The sequence below is a fragment of the Grampus griseus genome (genome assembly GCF_964374135.1).
Source record: "Grampus griseus genome assembly, chromosome: 1".
Taxonomy (NCBI): Eukaryota; Metazoa; Chordata; class Mammalia; order Artiodactyla; family Delphinidae; genus Grampus; species Grampus griseus.
In genome coordinates this window covers 67,852,325-67,875,158 of record NC_139017.1, presented here as the reverse complement: position 1 = coordinate 67,875,158, position 22,834 = coordinate 67,852,325, and the positions used below count along the sequence as shown (strand labels likewise).

The following is a 22,834-nucleotide window of genomic DNA, read 5'->3' as shown; positions in this document are numbered from 1 at the left end:
AAGGGGTAGAGTGCTTGCAGACACAATTCAGATGTTTACAGAGTTAACCAAAGACACAGACTGAAGTCTCAACAAATTGATGAAAACGCACCCCACCAAGATCCAAGTGGGCCTTCAGCCTGACGGATAACCAGAGGTTGCCTCCTGGGTTTGAAAATATTCTCTTTTTCTTTCTAGGCTTTTCACACATCGTCATCCCAGGGAATCTCACTGAACTGGTTTTGTAAAGATCTTGATGATAGAGTCTCTTCCCAGAATTAAACATGTTTTAACCCTGCCAGATACCAACTTCAGCGGTCATTTGACCCCTGATCAAAAAAGCTAGAGGGCAAGCAGAGAGTTGTAGTAAGACTCCTGAATTTATATAAAGAATGAAATATGAGTACAAAATCACTGCTGAGGCTAGAATTGCCCTGTGAGCAGCTGTACCCTGAGTAACCACTCTGAATGGCTTATGGTTGCTGAGAACTCACTTCACAGGTGTGTGTGTGTGTGTGTGTGTGTGTGTGTGTGTTTTGTCCAAGAAACAGTGAGAGACTGTTTATTCAGATTGATGTTGCCAACACCAGAAACCCACAGAGAACGCTTTCAGATCCTAAGATAAAGAAGCAGAGCTAGAAGCCTAAGTACCACCAGGTTTCATCAGTCCATGGAACTGACCCAGCAAATAGTTATAGTAGCACTTAGTATTTCAAGACTATTTCCTCTTTTTTCTTCCTTCATGTATTTTGAGACCTTCTAAATCAATGGTTAATTTAAGAACAAACACTGCGACTATTTAAGTCATTTTAAAAAATACTAGTTCTCTCAAATTTCATTCAGATAAAAATAAAATAAAACCAACAAGGTGGTGCATCTAAAACTAGAGAATAGCAAAATAAATAAATACATAGTTACATACATAAAATAAAGTTAGGAAACAGCAGATGACATAAGTGCATCTGTAACACTTCTGCCAAGTGAGACTTTTTCCTGTTGCTGACAGCTCAGCTGCCCACCTACTCACATAAACTAAAGACGACGGGGACATATAACTGGCCCAGGGGACACAATGACACCAGCCCTCTCTTTCTTTTCAGGGTCTCAGGAGGATGAAAGCTATGTGTTCCACTTGTCCTATGACATACATGACCAGCTTCGGCCAGTCCAACCAGATCTGAGAGGCAACCTGGCCACAGTCCTGAAAGATATTTCAGAAGTCCAAGTTTTCTCCTAGTCTTTGGATACAAAGTAATATGAATCTACTGGAGGATTTAAGTTACAGGACCATAGACTTTTGTAACCTTAAAGGAACTGTAGTGCTTATCTCACCCAGCTCACTAATTTTATGTTGAGGAAACTGAGACTCAGACAAGTGTACTTAGAGTCACAGAGAAGGTGATGGTCGAGCCAGGTGACATAAGACCTACAGAATTTATAGTTTGTGTTTTAGCCTGTGGTGGTGAGGCCTCCACATGGAAAGCAGCAGAAGACTGGGTTGCCTGGGAGACCTCGTGAGTCAAAGGCCCTCTGAGGTGCCAACTAGTCCCTTCACCATCTTCCATCCAACACCTGTGCATATGCTCAGTCCTCTATTCTCCCTCCCGCTGCACCTTCAGCGGTCCCCCCGCCACCACTGCCGAGTCCTGACCCCCCAGGCCAATCTTCCTTCCTCTGTGTGACTTTTCCTGACCATTCCAGCTCCCATTCTTCCCTCCTCCTTGGACTCTGAAGCACCTTTGGTTTATGTCCTACATCTTAGAATTATGTCTGCTGTGGAGACTATTTTCAGTGAGAGCATTTGGAGCCAGACAGATGGATTCCAATTCTGGGTCTACCACTTGATAGCTCTGTGACCTCAGATAGGCTGCTCCTACTCTCTGGGGCCCCTGTCTCCTCATCTGCAAAATGAACATAAAAATATTCAGTTCACAGAGTTGTTCTGAGGAACCAATGAAATAATGTACGGAAAGTGCTCAGAGCAATGCCTGCAATCCAGCATGTGGTGAATAAATGTCAACTCCACTTGCCTCAATTCTCTAACTAGCTGCTAGGGTCTTGGAGGCCAGAGACCACCTCTTTACTTCTTTTGCAGCTCTCTTACTACTTGACACATAGAGGTCCTTGGTAAATTCTTGCTGGTTGATTTTAAGGACAGGAGATAGGTTTGATCGCAAGTCCAGAGGGGTCCCTGAACATCAGTGAAGGATGGATGCTTCAGAACCATCATGTCATTTGCTTACGACTTAATTTCTCTATCTGTCTACCAGGTCCAAATATTTCTACACTTGGTGATCATCTTTTTGGTGCTCTTATTCAATTATGATATGTAAATGGAAACTAAATGTCAGAGACTCTAGGCTGTCAGGAATTTGGGTAAATATGGACAAAATGCTACTTTTACAGCTTGGTGGGTTCAGGCTGCCCATGATTCCTGTAATTTCTGGGAATAACTTCCTCATGGTCCTCTGAGCTTTCTCTCCTGCAGCTCTACTTGTTCTAGTCTCAGCTGTCCTGGGTGCAAGGTACAGTGTCTTCATCAGTTTCTACAAAAAACAAAACAAAACAAAACCAAAAAACCTACACTAAGAATTTTGTGGGTTCAAATCCTCTAGTGTAGATTTGAAAGGTCACAAGGAGCAGATTCCATCATGAACCAGGCAGCTTCCCACCCTCTGACAGGCTCAGACCCTCTCTTTCTCTTCCTATCTCTGCACAAGCAACATTTTCCCCCATTGTAATACAGAACTATCTAACCTACAGCTGGATTCTTAGGGGGAGGGGTCTCACCTTCTGCAGTCTAGCATTTATGAAGCTACCATCCTAAACAAACTCTGTTGCCTTCCAAAGAGGAATTCTAGCAGTAGTTTCCTTAATATGATGATGTTTTTCTACCTGGTAGCTTCTGAGTCCTGTCTAGATTGTAAACTCCTTGAAGGTAGATGCTGTACCTTACGCTTCATATGCATTACCCCTTCCACATGACACAGGGTAGGGCAGGAGGGCACTCAACATAACTGTGATGGACTAAGTTAACTTAGAGGCAATAGAATGAAGCTTGGAGAATTCTGTCATGTCCCTTTTGTTAAGAATTATCAGAGCACTAAGTATGAGAAAGTCTGGGAAGGAATGCAGAGTCACCTTCTGAATGGCCCAAGGCAGGAGTAGAAAGGAACAAGCAATGACCTATTTGGCATGTGTTTTATTATAACAAAATGGAACCAGGAAGAAGGTGTGCCTCTCTGCTCTCAGCACCATCTGTGCTCCTATTTCAAACCACCATTTCCTGTGGCAGAATCTCCAGCTCTCCTGCTTTTTGCTCAGTCATGTAGTGAGGCCCCTCAGGATGGCAATGCTCGAAAATCAGGCCGATATTGTTCTGGAGTCCACAGGTCCCATTCTTCGTCCACAAAAAAATGTTATCTTAACATTCTTAAACAGGAGGTTTGGGACTTTTTCTCCCCTGGAGCCTCTTAGAGGTAGCTGAGCAGGCTGGTTGAGAACTCCAGTACATTTTATGAAGAGTTCTTTGCACAAGTCTCCACCCCTGGTCTTCTATTAGATTGGCTGTGGTTTAAACCTGATAACTTGGCACATAGACATGCATCCAAGGAAAATGCTGAAGGGCCTTTTTTATCTCTGAAATCTGCTGCCACAGAAACACAAAAGCGCCTGTCTCTCAAGTCCCCAAACCTTTATTCTTTAAGGCAGGTAAAGAAGAAAATAAAAAGAATCTGAGAAACAAATGTAGCTCACCCCAGGAGTTACTGAGATGCTAACGTAACCGTCTGAGAGTGCCAGATCTCTTTCCTGCCTTTCATGTGGTTCTGTCAGAAAGGCCGCCTGCCTGGAGCACATCAACTTGAAGAAGTCAACCATCTTCAAGAGACATCTTTTTGTTGGTGGAAGTTTCCTCTCAGAATTGTTAGTGGGGGAAGGGTGGTCCTAAACCATACCATACACTAATTTAAGATCTGGGACCATCGAGGTAAAAATTATTACAGAGTTCACAGCTTCCAGAAAAATCCCTTACAACTGCCTATCCTACCCAGCACTGTGTTGCAGGGGCTAGTAGGTGTGCCTCCAGGGGCATTTTCATTCTCCCACGACAATGCAAGTCTTGTCCAGTCACATGGCTGCCCAGCTAAGGATTACATTTCTCAGCATCCTGTGTAGCAGGTGTGGCCACGTGACAAGGCTCTGGTCCATGAGAAGTGTCCAGGTTCCATCCTTCCAAGATTGTTGCCATGCTTCCTGGATTGGGAGTACCAGGGAGAGGGACCTGCTCTGTGCATGGAACAGCTAGGTGACTCTGTAACAATGGGAGCTCCCTTTTGATGAAATGGCCTTTTTAGAAAGGGGGAGCCCCCAGAACATACTGGCAGGTGTCAGCTTTTCTTTCCTTCCACTGAGCTAACCCAGACTTGCTGAGCCAACTTTTTGCTAATCTGCAGAAAGGGGTCCTCTTTTCAAGATGAGCTTCCAGGGGTATTCCCTTTGAGTTGGGCTATTTAAGGTTTAGTATTACTCATTCTTGCACAGAGAGAACTATTTCAGAACATGTCATGAAGGACGGCAGCATGTCACACACTGTCCAGTGCTGACCCACATCGACACACGCTGCATGACCTAGGAGAATGCTTAGTAGCACCCTTGGAAATGGACTTTGCAGTAAAGAGGCATCATAACAATAGACATGAAGGTGTTTCTTGCTGTAAAACACTGAGATAACAGTTGGAATAAAGATTTATATATGATGGAGAGCCTAGACAGTTGTTAGAAAGAAAAGATTTTGAGGAACAGGAATTCCCTGGCAGTCCAGTTGTTAAGATTCCACGCTTCCACTGCAGGGGGCCCTAGTTCCATCCCTGGTTGGAGAACTAGGATCCCACAAGCCATGCAGTGTGGCCAAAAAATGAATGAATAAATAAATAAAATAAAAATAGATTTTCCTTTAAAAAGAAAGAAAAGATTTTGAGGAACAAATATGTTCTTTTTTTTTTTTTGCCGTACGCGGGCCTCTCCCTGTTGTGGCCTCTCCCATTGCAGAGTACAGGCTCCGGACGCGCAGGCCCAGCGGCCATGGCTTACGGGCCCAGCCGCTCCTGCGGCATGTGGGATCTTCCCAGACCGGGGCACAAACCCGTGTCCCCTGCATCGGCAGGCGGACTCTCAACCACTGTGCCACCAGGGAAGACCCAAATATGTTCTTTTGCTCTTCAGTTTGAGTCCTGATGAGAAGCAGTGCTGACATCATGTCTCATTTGCTCTCATCACATCATTAACCACTTTGAGTTTTTCATTAATGAAAGTGAAAAATATCTTAAAATCACTGTCCTCATTATAGATGGTGAAGTGACCTCTAATAAACCCTCACACCCCACCGCTTCAGCCCAAGGCTGGGGTTTCCCTTGAATGGAGTCTTTGTTAAACAAACAGCCACTGCTCTGGTTCAGGTCTCATCAACCCTTGATGGGTGACTGAAATAATGGGCCCGCCTCATAACTAGTTTCTCTTTCTTCTGCCTCTTCCCCACCCCAATCTATTCTCCACACCACTGAATTTTCTCTCTGAAATGCAAAGCTGATCGTGTTACTCCTCTACCTAAAACTATCTATTAGTTCCCATCAGGATACTATAGGATAATACAGAACAAGACCCAGTTATATCTGCCTTTTCCTTTTCCTGGAATGTCTTTCTTTTATCTGCTTGGGTAATTTCTACTTGTTCTTCAAAACTTTGTTTATGTCACATCCTCTGTGATGCTCTTTCTGATTCCCTGAGACAGTGTCAATCATTCCCTCCTCTTGCTTAACTTGCACGTACTTCTGTTTTGCACCTGTTGCATTACCAGACCTGGGATAATTAGTTATTTTTAGAACTATTCCTTCCTTAAGGGCAAGGACTGTGTCTTTTTTGGTCTTTGTGTTCTCAGCACCTAACACAATGTTGGAACATAGTAGAACCTCAGTAAATGTTTTGTCTAACTAAGCACAGTATTTTAAAAATTAGTGACATTGATTTGCAAACACAAATCAATGAACTAACAAAACTCTGTTTTCCATATTTAGGCAACCTGGTTTACTGCGAACGGCATGCCACAAACTAGTTGTGTGATTTGTTTCTGACATGCTGTGGTTCCCCATCCCTGGAGGCAGGGGAGGGGATCTTTACTTGTGTTACGGGTTGAATGTGTTTCCCCAAAATTCATATGTTGAAGTCCTTAGAATGTGACCTTATTTGGAGACTGGGTCTTTACAGAGGTAATCAAGTTAAAATGAGGTCATTAGGGTGAACCCAAATTTAGTCTTACTGGTGTCCTTATAAGAAGAAGAAATCTGGACACGCAAAGAGACACTACGGACGAGCATGCCCAGAGGAAAGACTGTGTGAAGACACAGCAAGAAGGTAGACATCTACAAGCCAAGGAGAGAGCCCTCAGGAAAAACTCAACCCTGCCGGCACTTTGATCTTGGACTTCTAGCCTCCAGAACTTGCGAAAATAAATTTCTGTTATTTAAGCCACTTTGTCTTTGGTATTTTGTTATGGCAACCCTAGCAAACTAAGTACAGGTGGGTCCTAATCTAACATGACTGGTGTCATTATAATAAGGGGAAATTTGGACAGATATACACATAGAGGGAAGACAACGTGAAGAGACATAAGGAGAAGACAGCTATCTCCAAGCCAAGGAGAGAGGCCTAGAACAGATCCTTCCCTCACAGCCCTCAGAAGGAACCAACCCTGCCGACACCTTACTTTTGGACTTCTAGCCTCCAGAACTGTGAGACAATAAATTTTGGTTATATAAGCCACTCAGTTTATGGAATCTTTTTACAACACCCCTAGCAAACTAATATACCTTGGTAACGCTTTATTAGCATTTCTTATTCAGGTACATACAAACTGAATCATAGAATATTTACTCTGGAAAGAATGTCACTAGTTCACCATTTTCATTTCACATGTAATGAAACAGAGGCCCAAGAAAGTGCAGTGGCTGCTGGGTATTTGTCTTAATGCCTGGGCTGAGGTCCTGACAGGGCTTTCCCATGGTGCCATGTTTCCGCTTCTTCTTTTCCTTCCCCATCTCGCAAAAGCCTGCTCCATACCCAGTAAATCTGGTCACACTAGGGCATACTTGGTCCTCAAAGTGGCTTAGATGCGTAAGAGCATTTTTTTTTTTTTTTAGTTTTGGCTGCACTGCACGGCATGCGGGATCTTAGTTCCCTGATCAGGGATCGAACTCGCACCTCCTGCAGTGGAAGTACAGAGTCTTAACCACTGGACCACCAGTGGTTAAGTGTTTCTTTCTTTTTGAAAAAAATTAATTTATTAATTTATTTATTTTTGACTGCATTGGGTTTTCGTTGCTGTGCGCAGGTTTTCTCTAGTTGTGGCGAGCGGGGGCTACTCTTTGTTGCGGTGCGCAGGCTTCTCATTGCGGTGACTTCTCTTGTTGCGGAGCACGGGCTCTAGGCACGCGGGCTTCAGTAGTTGTGGCGCATGGGCTTAGTTGCTCCACAGCATGTGGGATCTTCCCAGACCAGGGCTTGAACCCGTATCACCTGCGTTAGCAGGCAGATTCTTAACCACTGCACCACCAGGGAGTCCCTATATGTTTCTTAAGAATGTCCTGAGCTAAATGCCCCTAGGCGAAGCTTTATGGACAAGACTTTGGAAAACATTGATTAAATTCTCATTAAACTATATTGAGGAGCATGAAGAGAATTATTCCTCTTTTCTGAGGTGGGTCAGGGTAAAACATTTGGTGCCCTGTCTTTACTCTAAGAGGGTTGCTATGACCAGAGAAGGCTGGGCAGGGGTAAGGGCTACTACTTCCTCAGCCCTGGGGGAAATACACACATTTTTATTATGATTTATAAGGCATTTAGAAAGTGTATTATCTGTTCCACTAGTACCTATGAGGATTTCAGAATCAGACAACTCAGCTCTGCCCCTTGCTCTGTGTGTGACCTTTCCATATCTTTGTTTCCTCATCCGTAAGGTGGGGATACTAATACTATTTGGTTGCTGGGAGGATTAAATGAGATGCCACATACTGACACATAGTAAACAATTAAGACCTTTCAGCTGTTAGTATTTTAGATAAAGAATCTAAGTCTTAGACAGGTTAAGTGGCTTATCCTTGTGAGTAAAAAGGGTAATATTGGATCTAGGACAACTGGGGCCACATTCTTTAAACTCCGCACTCATGCAAGACTGCTTTCTTGATCCCACCGGCACATTCTGAATAGCTGTGGGCAGAGAGAGAGGTCTGAACTGGGGGAGGAGCCTGTGAATGTGGCTTGTGTGCAAGGTGGGCAAGCAGACAGACACACTGAGTGGGTGGACAGGTGGCCAACTCTGCCATGAATGGCTGGGGGAGGAAACAGGCAGTTGGTTAGGCTCACCAACGAACTTTCAGATGAAGAGACCAGGTAGATTTTCCCAGTAGTCCCTCTGGAATACCTCAGGGGAGTCGCTGACTGGACATGCTATGCTGAAGGGCATGACCTGGCTGCATTCCCCTGTCCCTGGATCCTTGGTCATCTGGAAAAGCCCTCCACATATACACCAAGTCTACTGTGGGCAGGAGTCCCCTTGGAATGACTCTTGTTTCCCCCCAGTGGTTGCAGAGGGAAGAATGTCAGAGCACAGGTAATACCTTGCAGGGCCAGCACCCTGGTTCTTCTGTCCCTGAGCCTACCTGAGGCATGGACACAAGATCGATTAATGAAAAAGCTCAGTGGTCTATCCTGTTTCCAATCTCAAGTGGTTAGTTGAGCTTACTTAATCAGCCCTTCGTTCCTTTTGATAACAGAATAATGATGCTTTATCTTTCCAGAGAAAGATCAGTCAGAAGATCTAGGTTTAGGTGCTGACTCTACCATCTATAAGCTGAAGAAACTTGAGGAGGGTACTTACATGCTATGAGCTTAAACTTCCTAATTTGTGAAATGAAGATGATGACAACATTTATCTGATAAGACCATTGTGAGGATCAAAAGAGATCATACAGTTGAAAGCGCTTTGCCAATAATAAAGTGCTCTATGACTTATCATTTTCCCAGGCTTCACAGTCTAGGTCTTAGTCAGAGAACTGACTACCCTGGCCCTCTGACCTGCTATGGGATTCACAGTACATTTCATGAAATGTGGCCCTTTATTACATCCTGCTTTTCATTATTGAGCACATGTTTCATGTCTTATCTTTATAACATGTTGACGGAGAGCAGAGGTCATTTATCATGTCTATTCCCAATTTTCTACAGCATAGGTGATTGATAAATTCTTATTGATGGTGTAGAACAATCCCACCACTGGTAGAGCATGGACTTGGGAGTCAGGACCTGCCACCTGCACTCCCTCACCCGGCCAGCCTTTCAGGTTGGTGCCACGGCAGGAGGGGAGAGGAAGGATCATAACTTGAGACCTGGGCTCCGGGTCTGGCTCCATCGTTTCTCATTGGTTTCCTCAACTCTGAATTGAGCATAATGCCACCCTGGTCATTATGAACAGTAACCACTCACTGAATGCACATGGGAGGCTTTTACAAACTATAGAGAACATATAAAGTGTTGTTCCCAAGGTGAAGACCATGGCTATGGAAGAAGAGCAATTGGTCCAGGTGGGGACTGAACCCATATCGTTAATGTGGCACACTAGCCGCCACAAGGGCACTCACCTGAGGAACCGAGGCTGCATCTGGACCACGGGATGAAGGTCTGAGAGCCATTGCTGATGGGGTTGCTCACGGTGCAGATGTAGATGTTGTTGGCATCCTGAGGGCCAAGGGTGAGATACAGGAGGTGGGAGTTCTTGGTGGGGCTCAGCAGAGGGGTGCCCGCCTCCTCACTCCAGTTGTAAGCTACATGGTCCCCCTTCTCCACCATGCAGGCCAGCATCAGGCTACAGTTCCCGTTCTCCTGGCTGGAGTTCAACACCTTAATTTCTGGAGTGGAGACCTGCTCTGTCAGGAGGAGGAGAAAGGGAGCCATCACTGAAATGAATCCTCTGGAATGCTGACTTAACCTTCTTGTTAGAAGAAAATGCAAATCCCCCGCCCCGCCCGTGGATCTGTAGTGTGATTTATTTCTGTGGGGACCTACTGCTTCGCACCATCCCTCTCTCATATGCCCCTCCCCCATACTTCTTTCCAGGATCACCTTGGGATAAAATAGAGAAGAAAACATTGTCTTTTAGTTCCCCCCAACCAGTACTGTTAGGGCTCCCCTTGCCTTTCTGTTGTTCCTCATCTAGGTTGCTCTCCTGTATTCTACCTGTGGAGTTTGCTGTCAGCTAACTCCCCCATGGGTTTTAACTGTCTTTGGCTAAATTATTACCTTCCAGATCGAAAAAAATGACTTTTTACTGGTGAGATTTCATCTATACTCTGTGTGTGTGTGTGTGTTTGTGTGTGTGTGTGTGTGTGTTATAGCAAGTGCTTTAGGGTGTCTGAAATTGGGATAGCCACAGGCCTCACCAACTTATCTCACTCTAATGCTGTGAAATAGACAAAGTAAAAGGGAAAGTCTTATTTATTCAGTACATACTATAGGACAGGCATAATGCTAGAATTTCACATTTGTAATATTTTTTAATCTTTTCAACAACTTTCTCAACAATTATGAACCTAGTTATAATTATTCCCATTTTATAAATGAGGAAACTGAGACCCAGAGAGGTGGAGTGTCTTACATAATGCCACTCAGCTTCTAACAGCCAAACTGAGATCTGAAACTACGTCTTTCTGACTCCAAGATCCAGACTCTTTCTTTGACTTGAGAAGAACACCATGGTTGCAGGAACCATATTTTCTAAGGTAAGAATTTGATCATAAAAGAGAAGATGTGACAAAGGCAGTGAACTGTTCTAGAAAATGCATGTGTAATCTTTGTGCTCATGGCAGCCTTGCCCCGGGAACACTATTGGAATGATCAGGACACACTGATACCTGGTGGAGGGCTGTGGGAATTCTGCATACACTGTTTGGAGGGAAGGGAATGCTAGGGCCAGGGGAAGGGCAGGGAGGGTATTTCTGTCTCTCTTGTTGGTACCTGAGGATTTTAAAGAAATGTTGGCTGTTTGGGGCTCCTGTCCCATCCTCAGAGATAAGAAACTCACTGTTGAAGAAGCAGGGTAGCCCGCATGGCTGCCAGGATCCCTGGGAATTCAAGGGAGCCTTGGGACTTAAGAGACAAACTCTGGGTGTGTTCAAGAGGGGCTGGCAGTTAAAGAGGCTCAAAAATGCACTGGCCTTAGATTTAGGTGGACCTACGTTCTAGTTTAAGTTCTGCAACTGAGCAATTTTATAATCAGAGCATTTGTTTAAATGAGAAAAATATGCCTCTTCCACCAGGTAGATGCAATCCTCTGCCAGGATGCGGGGCTTGGTGAGTGATGTGTGGGCTGAATTTCAGCCCTCCGTCTCCCAGGACTCCTAGTGCAGTGAACCCACCTACGCAGATGTGAGTAGGAACGTGCAAACCACTTATCTCTAGATTTCAGTGTCCTCATCTATGAAAGCGAGACTGAGCTTGATCAGTGGTATTCAAAATTTTTTTTATTAAAAAAACACCTTTTTTCAAATAAAATCTTATTTGTAAATTGAGACTCTTGGGGCTCCAGACCCTCTTGTCAACAGGCAGAGGGGCTGTAGGCAAGAGGGCCTGGAGCCCCAAGAAAATGGGGTTAAAGGTAACTTGTGCTAATCAGCTATCACTAACGTGCAATTTGGATGAAAAAAAGATTTGTGAACTTCTAAAACTTCTTCCTGAAGGACGGTTTACCCCTGGACTGAGATGTCTTTCAAGTTGCTTCCAACTCTGAATACCCTTTGCTTCTGAGAGAGGCCTAAATTCTTAGGCAAGGAACTATCTCATCCCTCCAGTGGGGACTGGGGAAGCCACCATCATTACCATAGAGCTTCAGCTGCAGGCAAAATTGCTGGACTGAAATGTTTTCCTCCAGGCTCATAAAGTACCAGCCCTCATCCTCCTTCCTGCTTTTCAGGATCCTCAGGCTCAGGTTTTCTGGATGAAACTCATAGCCATTCTCCAGATGGTGTGGAGAGTCACCTTTCCGCAGATACAGAGACACTATTTTCTTCTTGACGGTGTCTATGGGTGATCCTGCCATTGTGACAAGGATGTGAATACTCTTATTCATGCTCTTACTTATCCCGTCAGATGTCAGGGGCAGCAGCACACTGCTTCCCAGCCGCCCAAGGATCATCACTTGGCAATTCGTTGAGCCCTCACCTGCAGGAGGAAGGAGAACGAAGTCCCTTATTATGGAAGCCTTTGAGACTCACATCCTGTCTGTGGATCAGGAATAATAGACTGGATGATCTCCCTCTTCCTCTTGGCCAATCCCTGGGGTTGCCAGGTCCTTAGTAGTTTATAAGGACTGTCATGAGGATCCCACTATATTCTCAGTATTTCCCACTATATTCTCAGTTTTCAAAAATTGCAGTGGAAATCTTAAAATCACTTATGATAGAGCTGTATAGACTAATTAGGACTCTGGGTTTCTTTGATCCAGGAGGGAATTCTATCAACTCAGATTTATAGTTAAGGCACCTAAGGCATAGAGAAGTTAAATGACTTGCCTAAAGTCATATAACTAGTAACTGGATTAATTCCTCAGCCAGACTTCCCACCACCATTGGATATATAGCATGAAGAATGGAGAGTAACTGAAACTAATTCTGAGCTTGTGAGCCCAAGAGACCAAGGTTAAGAAACATCATTTCAGATGAGGAGGAAAGAGAAAAGTCTGAGGGATGTGGAGTCCAGGAGGAGATGAGCCTCATATTCAAACTGTGGAATCCTAACTCCCCAAAAAGCTAAGATATTTAACAATGTCAAGGGTGAAAAATTATTTTACTTCTCTTTTTCAAAAAAGCTGAGGCAACAACAACCAAAAAAAAAAACAAAAAAACCCCCACAACCTCAGTTGATGACCCTGCTTCTCATTTCACTGAAAAAGGAGAAGAAATAAAAGAGGACTTCCATTTGTTTCTACCACCAAGTCAACCTACCTACTTGGATGGATGGTCTCTGCTCCCAGATAAGGTTAACCTCTTCCTTCATGGAGCACTCACTCACTTCAAGGCTTTGCTTCTGCAACTTCCCCCACCCCTTGCATCATCAACTTTGTTATTGTTATGGTATGTTGTGGGTTATTTTTACTAACACACAACATACCAACATGTAATTTCCCTAATCTTAAAAACCCCTCCCCTGGTGCCAGGTCCATCCCCAGCCACCTCCCCATTTCTCTGTTTTCTTTTATTCCAAAGTCCCTTAATGTGTGTTTATACCTTCTGTCCCCATTTTCTGACTTATTTTTCCTTGTACCCACTCCAGACAGGCCTTCTCCTTACTACTCATTGGAACCACTCTTGTCAAGGTCACTGTATATTCCATGATACTAAGTCACTTCTCCATCTTCATCCTTGCTTTCTCATCTTGCTTTCACTTGGCATTGTTCACATTCCTCCTTTGAAACACTGCCTTCATTTGGCCTGGGGAACAACACACTCTCCTGGTTTTCTTCCTATTTCACTGGCTGCCCTTTCTCAGTCTCCTTGCCTGAAACTTTCTGCTCTTAAAGACTGGAGCATCCCAGGACTCAGTACTCAGAACTCTTCTCTTTCTCAGCCACACTTATCTAGTTGCATAGTTTGACATGTTTCTGGAATGCTTACAGAGATATATCTCTTACCCAAACCCTTCACAGTACTCCAAATTGCCTACACTGATTGGTATTGGTATTTGGAGGTCTAAAGGGCATCTCAAACTTAGCAAATGAACTCTTGATTCTATAGCCCCTTCTGCAAACAACATTACAATTCCTAGGCCAAAACACTGGAATCATCTTTGACTCCTTTCTTCCTCTGATACTCCACATTCAATCTATCAGCAATCCTGTTGACTCTGCCCTAAAAATATATCTGGCATCTCAGGACTTTCAACCACCATCATCACCAGCCTGGCCCTGCCATTGTCTTCCAACTAATCTCCCTGCGTCCATGCAATGGACAGTGTGACCTTTTAAAACTATATCAGATTTTGTCTCTCTCCTGCTTTTAATCTTCCAGGGCTTTCTAAGCACCCATAGAATAAAATCCATAGTCCCTGTTATTGCTTCAAAGACTGAATAACCCAATCCCTGGTACCTCTCCAACTCCTTCTCCTGTCCTCACTGCACTATGGCCACACTGGCTCCGGCTGGTCTGTAACTCATCCAGAACATTCTCATCTCAGAGCTTTTGCATTTGCTGTTCTCTCTCTTTCTGGCAATCTCTTCCCGTACATATCTAAAGAGCTCATTCCCTCATTTTATTTTAGATTTCTGCTCAAAAAATCATCTTCTCTGAGAGACCTGCTCTGACTATCCTACCTATCCTATCCTATCCCTTCTTGTTGTGCTTATCACTGTCTGATGTTATACTGTATATATTATTCATTTTATTTTATTTTATTTTATTTTATTTATTTTATTTTATTCTAGTGTTAAACACTAGAATGCCAACTTCTCAAGAGGAAGAATTTGATCTTGTTCACTGTTTTGTCCCTAGGACTCACAATTGTGGTTGGCACATAGTAGGCTTTAAATAAATATCTGTTCAATTTATGAATGCTGAAAGCCATGTTACCTGACTAAAACCTCTCTTATTTAGCTCTGCCCAATACGTGACTGAACTTAATAATTGAACTTAACCATAAGCTAATGTTTGTAAAAGAAGGAGCCCATGAGTCAGAGAGAGCACAAATTGTTCTAGTTGATAAGAAAGTCAGAAGAGTACAATAAAACTGTTTGCCTAAGTAGTGCAGCCATCTAGAAAAGACACAATAACTCGTGGTTAAGATGGATGTTGGAAATTTGGGCAAACTGATTCAGACGTTCTTGATAGCAACATGCTCTGAGATCCTGTAAAGGGCCCAGCTGATATCAGACTAGAGATTCAGAGGTTGGGAAAAAAGAAAAATCAGGATTTGAGTGGTGGACACATAGTATTTTTTTTCTTTTGCTATGCCATGTAGCTTGCAGGATCTTAGTTCCCCAAACAAGGATTGAACCCTGGGCCCCGGTAATGAAAGCCCCGAGTTCTAACCACTGGACTGCCAGAGAATTCCTGACACTTATAATTATTAAGGAATAGTGAGAAAGACAATTAGGCATTTGCTCTTTTACATATTGCCAATACATCAACTCTTAAAACAGAGCGCTCTCCCTTGTTGCTCAATTGATTCAATAAGGACTGCTGTTCATGGTGCTGGTGTTGCTGTTTTTATAAAGATAAACTGCAGGGCATGTTGGAATTCCTTCCAGCCACACTTATGGATGCCTGACTGTCCAGATAATGTGGTAGGTACAGTACCCAAGAGAGTAACCTCTTGAATCCTGAACTTAAACTTCTACCAATAAAGGGATGACAGAAAACTAGAACCATCCATGCAAGGAGAAACATCATGTGGTACATAGGCCCCCTGAAATTGTGTACAAAAGCGGTATAAATAAGCATATGTACATTTTTCTGGGAGCATAGCCATAAATGTCATCTCTCAAAGGAGTCTGGGCTTCAAATCAAGGTTGAGAATTGCCATCATACTGTTGATTTTTTTGGATCAATTTTAATATAGAGAAAGAAGAAATGGAAATTATACCCATTCATAGACCATAAGTCTCCACCCTGCCATGTCTCCTGTGTGCCCCTTCTGCCCATGTAACCCAACAAACTCTTTACACCATGGCTGTTTTCAGAACTTGGAATTGGAAGGGAGTCAGGGGGAAGAGGAAATAGAGGATGGGGCAGAGAGTAGTCAAAAAAAAAAATCAAAGAAAAAAAGTTTTGAAAAAAGAAAAGAAGAGGGTAAAGAGGGAAAGAAAGAGAGGGCAGATGAGAAGAAAAGGCTGAGTGGTTCAGGCAGACTCAGTCATGGGGAGTGGAATCAAAACTTCATCAGGAAGAGACCCTCACACGCTACAACCCACATAAAGAATGATGATGTAACAACTAAGCATGTGAGTGGCCAGGTCTGCAGGGGGTACGTGAACTCATTGCCACCTAAGCAAGAGTGGAAAAATAAGTGGGGACTTTAAAGTGGTTCATAAAACACTTCAAGTAGAGTCCCAGCTCCTGAAACATCCTACTGCTTGATGAGTGTTTTCCAGCAGGTCTGTGATTCAGTCAGCCCCTGGTTACTAAGAGAGTCTGGAGGAAACATTTGTAGCTGTTAACACCAACTCACTTTCCTTCCAGGAAAATTCAACTTAGAAAGTAGAGTGATTCACATGGGCCCGTGGATATTTTCCTGAAATCAGTAGCATTTAGCCAAACTTTTCACAAAATGGGATTCTACCTAATGATAACAATTTTTTGGCCCAGCCCTGTTACTGGGCATCTTGTTACAACATTTCTTTCAGGTAGGACTCAGAGCCCTCACAGTTCTTATGCGAAATCTAGGCTTACAAAGAAAAGATAATGTGTCTTTAATAAGTCTCATTTTTAAACAGAAGTCCTACCAGCTGTCCTCCTAGTCCCATTCCTTGACGCTGCTGGGTCTTTCTATCTTAGAATATTTGCACTCACTGTTCCCCAGCCTGAAAGCCTGTCACTGCTCTTTATTTGCCGGGTTAACTCCTTCTGTCCTTCAGGCCTCTGCCCTTGACCCTTGGCTTAGATTCGGTTTCTCTGCCATATGCTTCCAGTTCACTTTGCATCTCTCCTTTCATATCGCTCAAGACATTTTTAACTCTCGTTCAATGCTTGTCATCCTTATTCAGTTATAAGTTTCCAAGAGTAGGGACTGTGTCTGTTTTGTTCACTGTTGTAATCTTAATACCCACCTGGGACATGGTAAGAACTCAAAAAATCCTTTTTGCCCGAGAGAATGAAAAAACTGAATGAGATGAATGAATGAATGAACAAATGACAAAACAGAGTCTAATTTCTTCTCTCTCCAAAATCTGAATGTACTCTCCTTTATCTTTATAACATCCGTAAGAGTTGTTTATGTAGGGAGATGAAGGGGACCCTTATCCCTATTTGCCAGGTGAGGAGCTAGAAGTGCCTTAGGTATGAAACCTCTGTTTCAGGTGCAGCAGGCCACTTACAGTTCCCCCTGAAAACTCACAGCACTTTACCTCTGCATCTGTGCCTTCATCTAGAGTACTCTTTTCAAGTTATATAAGAATCCAACCTACCTGATGTATACATTTAAAAGGACATGCAAGAAACTGGTAACAGTAGGGAGGGGTATAGAAGGGAGATTTGTCTCCTTTCTGTACCCTTTTACACTGTTGAAGTTTTATAGACATACATGTGATACTCTTCCAATAAACAAACTAGTTAACAAAAAATTAAATGAAAGCTACATGATGAAAGATGTTTCTATCCACTTTTCAAATTCCAGATCAAATACCTCCATATGCCTTGTACTTCCTTCTTTGATTTTGTCAACTTCTCTCACCTTTTGAAAATTCCTATACTTCATTTCAGTTCAATTAAAATCAACTCATATCCTTCAATTATAGACAGCATATTCTAATTTTTACCATGGTACCTGGAAACAAATTTTAGGATTCTCCTCCTCCCTAAACATAAGCTTATCTAGTTTCATTCATTCAGGCCTCTGGAGTCAGGCTGGGTGATTAAAGAGAAATTGCTAACTGCTCTGTACCTCTTTTTCCTGTTTTATAAAATCATAATGTGACAATAACTACATATATCTCATAGGGTTGGTATGATAATTAAATGAATAATACACACAAAGCACTTACCACGGTGTTTGGTATACAGCAAGGATGCTGTACATACTATTATTATTCATTCAACAAACATTCATGGAAGGGCTCTCACAGATACTGTGTCAAGTGCTAGGCAGAGGCTGTGGTTCTTCATTTTACTTCCCCCACACCTCACATAGTGCTAGCCACATCGTGTGTCCTTAGTAGACCGTTGCTGAATGGGATTGTTCAAAGGCAATCTATGGATAAAACCAAATAGCATTGAGGTTCTGATTTCCAGTCCAGCACTGGAGACAGTGAAGGTAGTGGCATTATATCACAGTATTAAAGCTTTTGAGAGATGGAAGTGCCTAGATCTGCATCTTGGGGTACAATGGGCCAGTGAACAACAAGGTTGGGCCAAGTCTAGGATGCCCCCACTTGTCCCTCACCTCTCCCCTCATGTGTGTGAAGGATGTGAGGAGGACCTGAATGAAGGAATAAAAAATCCCACTGGGGTAGATTCATCAGTTGTAAGAGATGCACCACTCTGATGGGGGATGTTGTTAAGGGCGGGGGGGCTGTTCATGTGTGGAGGTAGTTGGAAATCTCTGTACCTTCTGCTTACTTTTGCTGTGAACCCAAAACAGCTCTAAAAAAATGAAGTCTATTAAAAGATGTATCATTGGGGGAAATGGAAAATTCACTTTACTTGGGGGAGGGACATGTGGACTTCTTGATTTTTACAGTTTTGACTGGGAATTGGAAGTCGAGCTGAGTAGAGATGGGAAAGGGAGTAGGTACTGATTTTACAAGAATGGGGCTTCTTGGTTGGGTGAATCTGTCATGAATGACCTGTCTCATTTGCAAAGCATTTCCTTCTGGGTTTTATTGGGGTTTCACAAAAGGGTGCATATTTTAAAATAAAAACACTAAAATTTTTGTACATATTTCAAAGCAGACAAAGGAAGGAAGGGAGACACTACCGATTGGGTAGCCATGCCTGTGGGGCTGGGCTGTTTCTCACTGACCAGTGACCTCCAAAGCTTTCCGCGCAGCAGCTGTCAGCAGAACCTGAAATGCCAGGGCCAGACTGGCCAGGAGGCAAGCCAGCACAGAGACAGAAAAGTCCAGCTCACTGTTCAAACCCATCACGCCTGATAGTCACTAAGAAGAATTCCAAAAATGGTGGAGTCACAAATGGGGTGCACCCAGGAAAGTTTGACTCTCCCTGTGATGGCTTAAAGTGGTTTCGTTTGGCTTTCTGAGCCCTCAGTTCAATTATTGCTCTCTGAGACCTTGGGTAGCAAGAGCCATGGGTCTGCCTGATTCTGAGGAAAAGTGGGGCCAAGGAAGGCCTATTCATCTGGGAATCTGGCAAAAGACAGATCCCAAGTGCAGCCCCTCTGACAATCCTAGCATATCTCTGGGCTTCTCCTGGAAAAGTCCATAATGGACTTGTGGTCTTGAAAACCCCAAGAACAGAACATCCGGAGCCTCAGGACGTCCCCCCTTCCTTAATGCCGCTTCCACTCCAGACTGCTTCCCACAGTCCCAAGGCATTTAAGCAGAAAGGAGATTCTCACCCACTCCACAGTGAGCCCAAAGTCTGCCCCTTGCTTGGCTTTTTCTTTCTCAAACACCTTTTCTCATAGCTCAGCTATTACTAAACAGAGAATACCAGCAAACCAGAAAGACAGGAGTAGAGCCCAGCTTCAAACACTTTGTCTTGTGTCTGGCCTTACACTGGAGCTGCCCTGACCCTGAGCATTTCCGATTTGCATTTCTCACTTACTGTAACCAGCCCTGGGCTCCAAAAATCCTGGCCTCTCCCCCTCTTGCTGCCTTGGAGCCTTCTCTTCCAGGAAAGTAGCCACCAGTATGACCACACTGTGGCCACTATCTGTTCTCAACCAGTGCCTGGGGTTTTCACTTCTACCCTCTCTTCGCACTACAGCCTTTTCATGTAGGTGGATCATGTTTTTCGTTTGTCTGCTTGCGTGTGTGAGGATCCCCATCCAGGACAGGGTTGTAGGAGTAATATTCTCCCAGAGCTCCATCCCTACAGCTCATTCCCTTAGCCTGGGTCTTTGCCAGAAAGATACTCATGCAAAACCAACCACTCAGCCAGGACTTTGACTGGAGCCTCTCACCCAGAGAGGCTGGTCTAGAATGTGACCAGTGCCTTTGGCTTAGAGCTCCTGGTTTCCTTGGAAACTAGGACTGGTGGGGCTTAGCCTCAGAAGCCAGGACCCCAGTAACTCACAATGTTCCTTCCTCTTTAAAAGAGGCAGGAAGAACTCAGAGTCAGTCTCTGAGGAAGAGGCAGCCGAAAAACAACCCGCCACCCCTGCCTCTTCTCTCCATCCATGGGCTACAGCTGATTCCTGGCAGGTAATCATGGGACCCAAGCCCTCAGACAGATGAGCACTCACCTGTTCTGCAGCTCAGCTCAAAAGCTAGGGAGAAAAACAGCAGGACGTTCAAGGAGAGGAGCCCCTTGGGATCCATCAGCCAGTGAGGAGAGGGAAGGGAGCCCTGTGAGGAGCCGGGCAGCTGCTTGCAGACGCCACGGCAGAGTGAGCTCTTTGTCAGGCAAGTGCTGCCTCTACTGTCTAGTTTATGCATCAGGAACCAGTAGGCTTCCTGTCTCACTGGGACTTTTTCTGCCTGTGCCTCGAGGATTGCTCATCTCCTTTCAGGCTTTAAGTCACTCTGCTGTTCCCAAGAAGTCAAAATCAGGTGCTTAGACTGCAAGAGCCGAGAAGGGAGCTGGGTAATCACCCAAGGCTGTGGTCAAGCCCCAGCCTTGGGCAGAAATGTGCTCCCCACTCCCTTTCTTAGCTGTCTTCTGGAAAGGGATGTTAAGACTCTCTGGGTGGTTCTGTCTGGTAACTCTCATTATACAAAGAAAAAGATGTAGTCATGTCAGGCCACCCCAAATTTGGATGTGTTAGTTCAAAGCTGAACTTGGATAACTGACCTTTAATGAGCTGATGGACCTTTTACTTCTGATTTGTTCCATAATTTCAGAGAACACCTCTCCGTGCAGTCAGGTCCTGGTGCCAAAGTCACAGAGAGATGGGGGTGGGCAAGGGTGGGTCAGCTGGCAGAAACCCAATTTCCCTGCTGGGTACATTGTGGTAGAATTTAGTGAGCCCTGTGCTGTGTTTGGAGGGGCTGCCTTAGTTTAGAATTTGTAACTAATTTTTTGTTGAGGAGAAGGGACTAGAGTTGACAGAAGAAAGATCTTGTGCTTTTCCATAAGTTAAGCTATAAATATGAAACATGGGAAAGGTGCTATTATTGGCTCACAAGGAAACTGAAGGTCCATTTTAACAGGTCAAAGGCACTTTCCAATGGGCCTCCCTAAGAGGACAAGGGTAATAAGAACTGGTGATATATGCGAAAGTGCTCTTTATTCTCATCGCCCCCCCACACACACTCAAACACCTGACACCCAACTATCCTCCCCACAGCATTACCCGGTGGTGTGCTGGAGCCAGCACCTACCAACTCATGAGAGCCAATTGTTAAATTTTCAGAAACCTTATGAGCTGGTTATTGATACACATTACATTATTAAAAATTGAATTACATAAACTTACAATTAAATAAATTATATCAAAAACTAAGGGAATAAAAACTCATTACTTCTTAATTATTTTACATTTTACTATTCTCTATGCTCTTGAGAACATTTACATCTATTGTATCTCTGTGGTGGAAATAAAATATCAGGTCACTGTGAAATGCATAAAAAATTGAGGAAATATTTTCTAGTACTTAAAAACTATGATCTTATTCAGCATAAAGTCAGTAGTGTCGCTGAAGAACAAGTGAGGTCATGATATATGTCTTCAAAATGTCTCCACATTTATTTAACTTAAAAAAATGAACTGCAAGCAAGAATTGAGAGTGGAGTAAAATATTTAAAGTGTTGAGGAAAAAAAACACCAACCTATAATTTTCTGTACCCTGTGAAATTACCCTTCAAAAGTGAAGGAGACATAAGGACTTTTTCAGGCAAACAAAAATGGAGGGAATTTGTTGCCAGTAGTTCTGACTTGTAAGAAATGTTAAAAGAAGTTCTTTATAGAGAAGGAAAATAATAAAGGTCAGAAAATCGGATCTACCGACATCAAAGCAAGGAAAGTTATCAGGATAAAGAAGGATGTTACATAATGACAAAGGGGTCAATTCTCCAGAAGACATAACAAGCCTTAACATGTATGTGCCTAACAACAGAGCTTCAAATATGTGTGGCAAAGCTGTTTGAACTACAAGGAGGAAGAGATAAATCCTCTCATAATTGGAGACTTCAACACCCTTCTATCAGAAACAGACGAATCCAACAGGCAGAAAATCAGTAAGGACATCATTGACCTCAATTCCACCACCAATCAACTGTATAAATGTACATCTATAGATTACTTCATCCAACGACAGCAGAACACACATTCTTCTCAAGCTCACATGGAACATTCACCAACATAGACCACCTTTTGGGCCATAAAACACACCTTAACAAATTTAAAAGAATACAAGTCATACAATGTCTGCTCTTAGACCACAATGGAATAAAACTGGAAATCAACAGAAAAAAATGGAAAACTTCAATATATGTGGAGATTAGACAACACACTTTTAAATAAGATAGATTAAAGAAGAAATCTCAAGAGAAATTTTTGAATATTTTGAACAAAATGAAAACACTACTTATCAAAATGTGTGGGATATAGCAATAGTAGTGCTTAGAAAGAAATTTATAGCATTGAATGCATGTATTAGAAAAGAATAAAGGACTAAAGTCAGTAATTGAAACTTCCACTTCATCAAACTAGAAAAAGAAGAGCATATTAAATCCAAAGTTAGCAGAAGAAAAGAAATAATAATATTAGAACAGTAAGAAATGAAATTGAAAACAGGAAATCAATAGAGAAAATCAATGAAACCAAAATGTGGTTCTCTGAAAAGGTCAGCAAAATCTATAAATCTGTAGCCAGGCTAAATAAGGAAAAAAAGAGGATGCAAATTACTAATATTAGAAATGAAAGAGGGGACATCACTACCAACCTCATAAACATTAAAAGGATAATAAAGAAATGCTATGAA

The 22,834-nt window shown here is 43.2% G+C and overlaps 1 protein-coding gene across 1 annotated transcript in view; it reads right to left on the bottom strand.

The window, feature by feature from the left end:
• The window catches only part of SLAMF1 (signaling lymphocytic activation molecule family member 1), a 32,550-nt gene extending 12,302 nt beyond the window's left edge, over window positions 1-20,248 (bottom strand). Inside the window, exons 1-3 of the mRNA XM_082665406.1 lie at window positions 20,155-20,248; window positions 11,902-12,243; window positions 9,669-9,953 (exon numbers count right to left, since the gene is read on the bottom strand). Coding sequence (XP_082521532.1) covers window positions 9,669-9,953; window positions 11,902-12,243; window positions 20,155-20,230 — 703 coding nt within the window. The 5' untranslated portion in view covers window positions 20,231-20,248. The remainder of the gene's footprint in view (window positions 1-9,668; window positions 9,954-11,901; window positions 12,244-20,154) is intronic.
• Window positions 20,249-22,834: the final 2,586 nt, after the last annotated feature.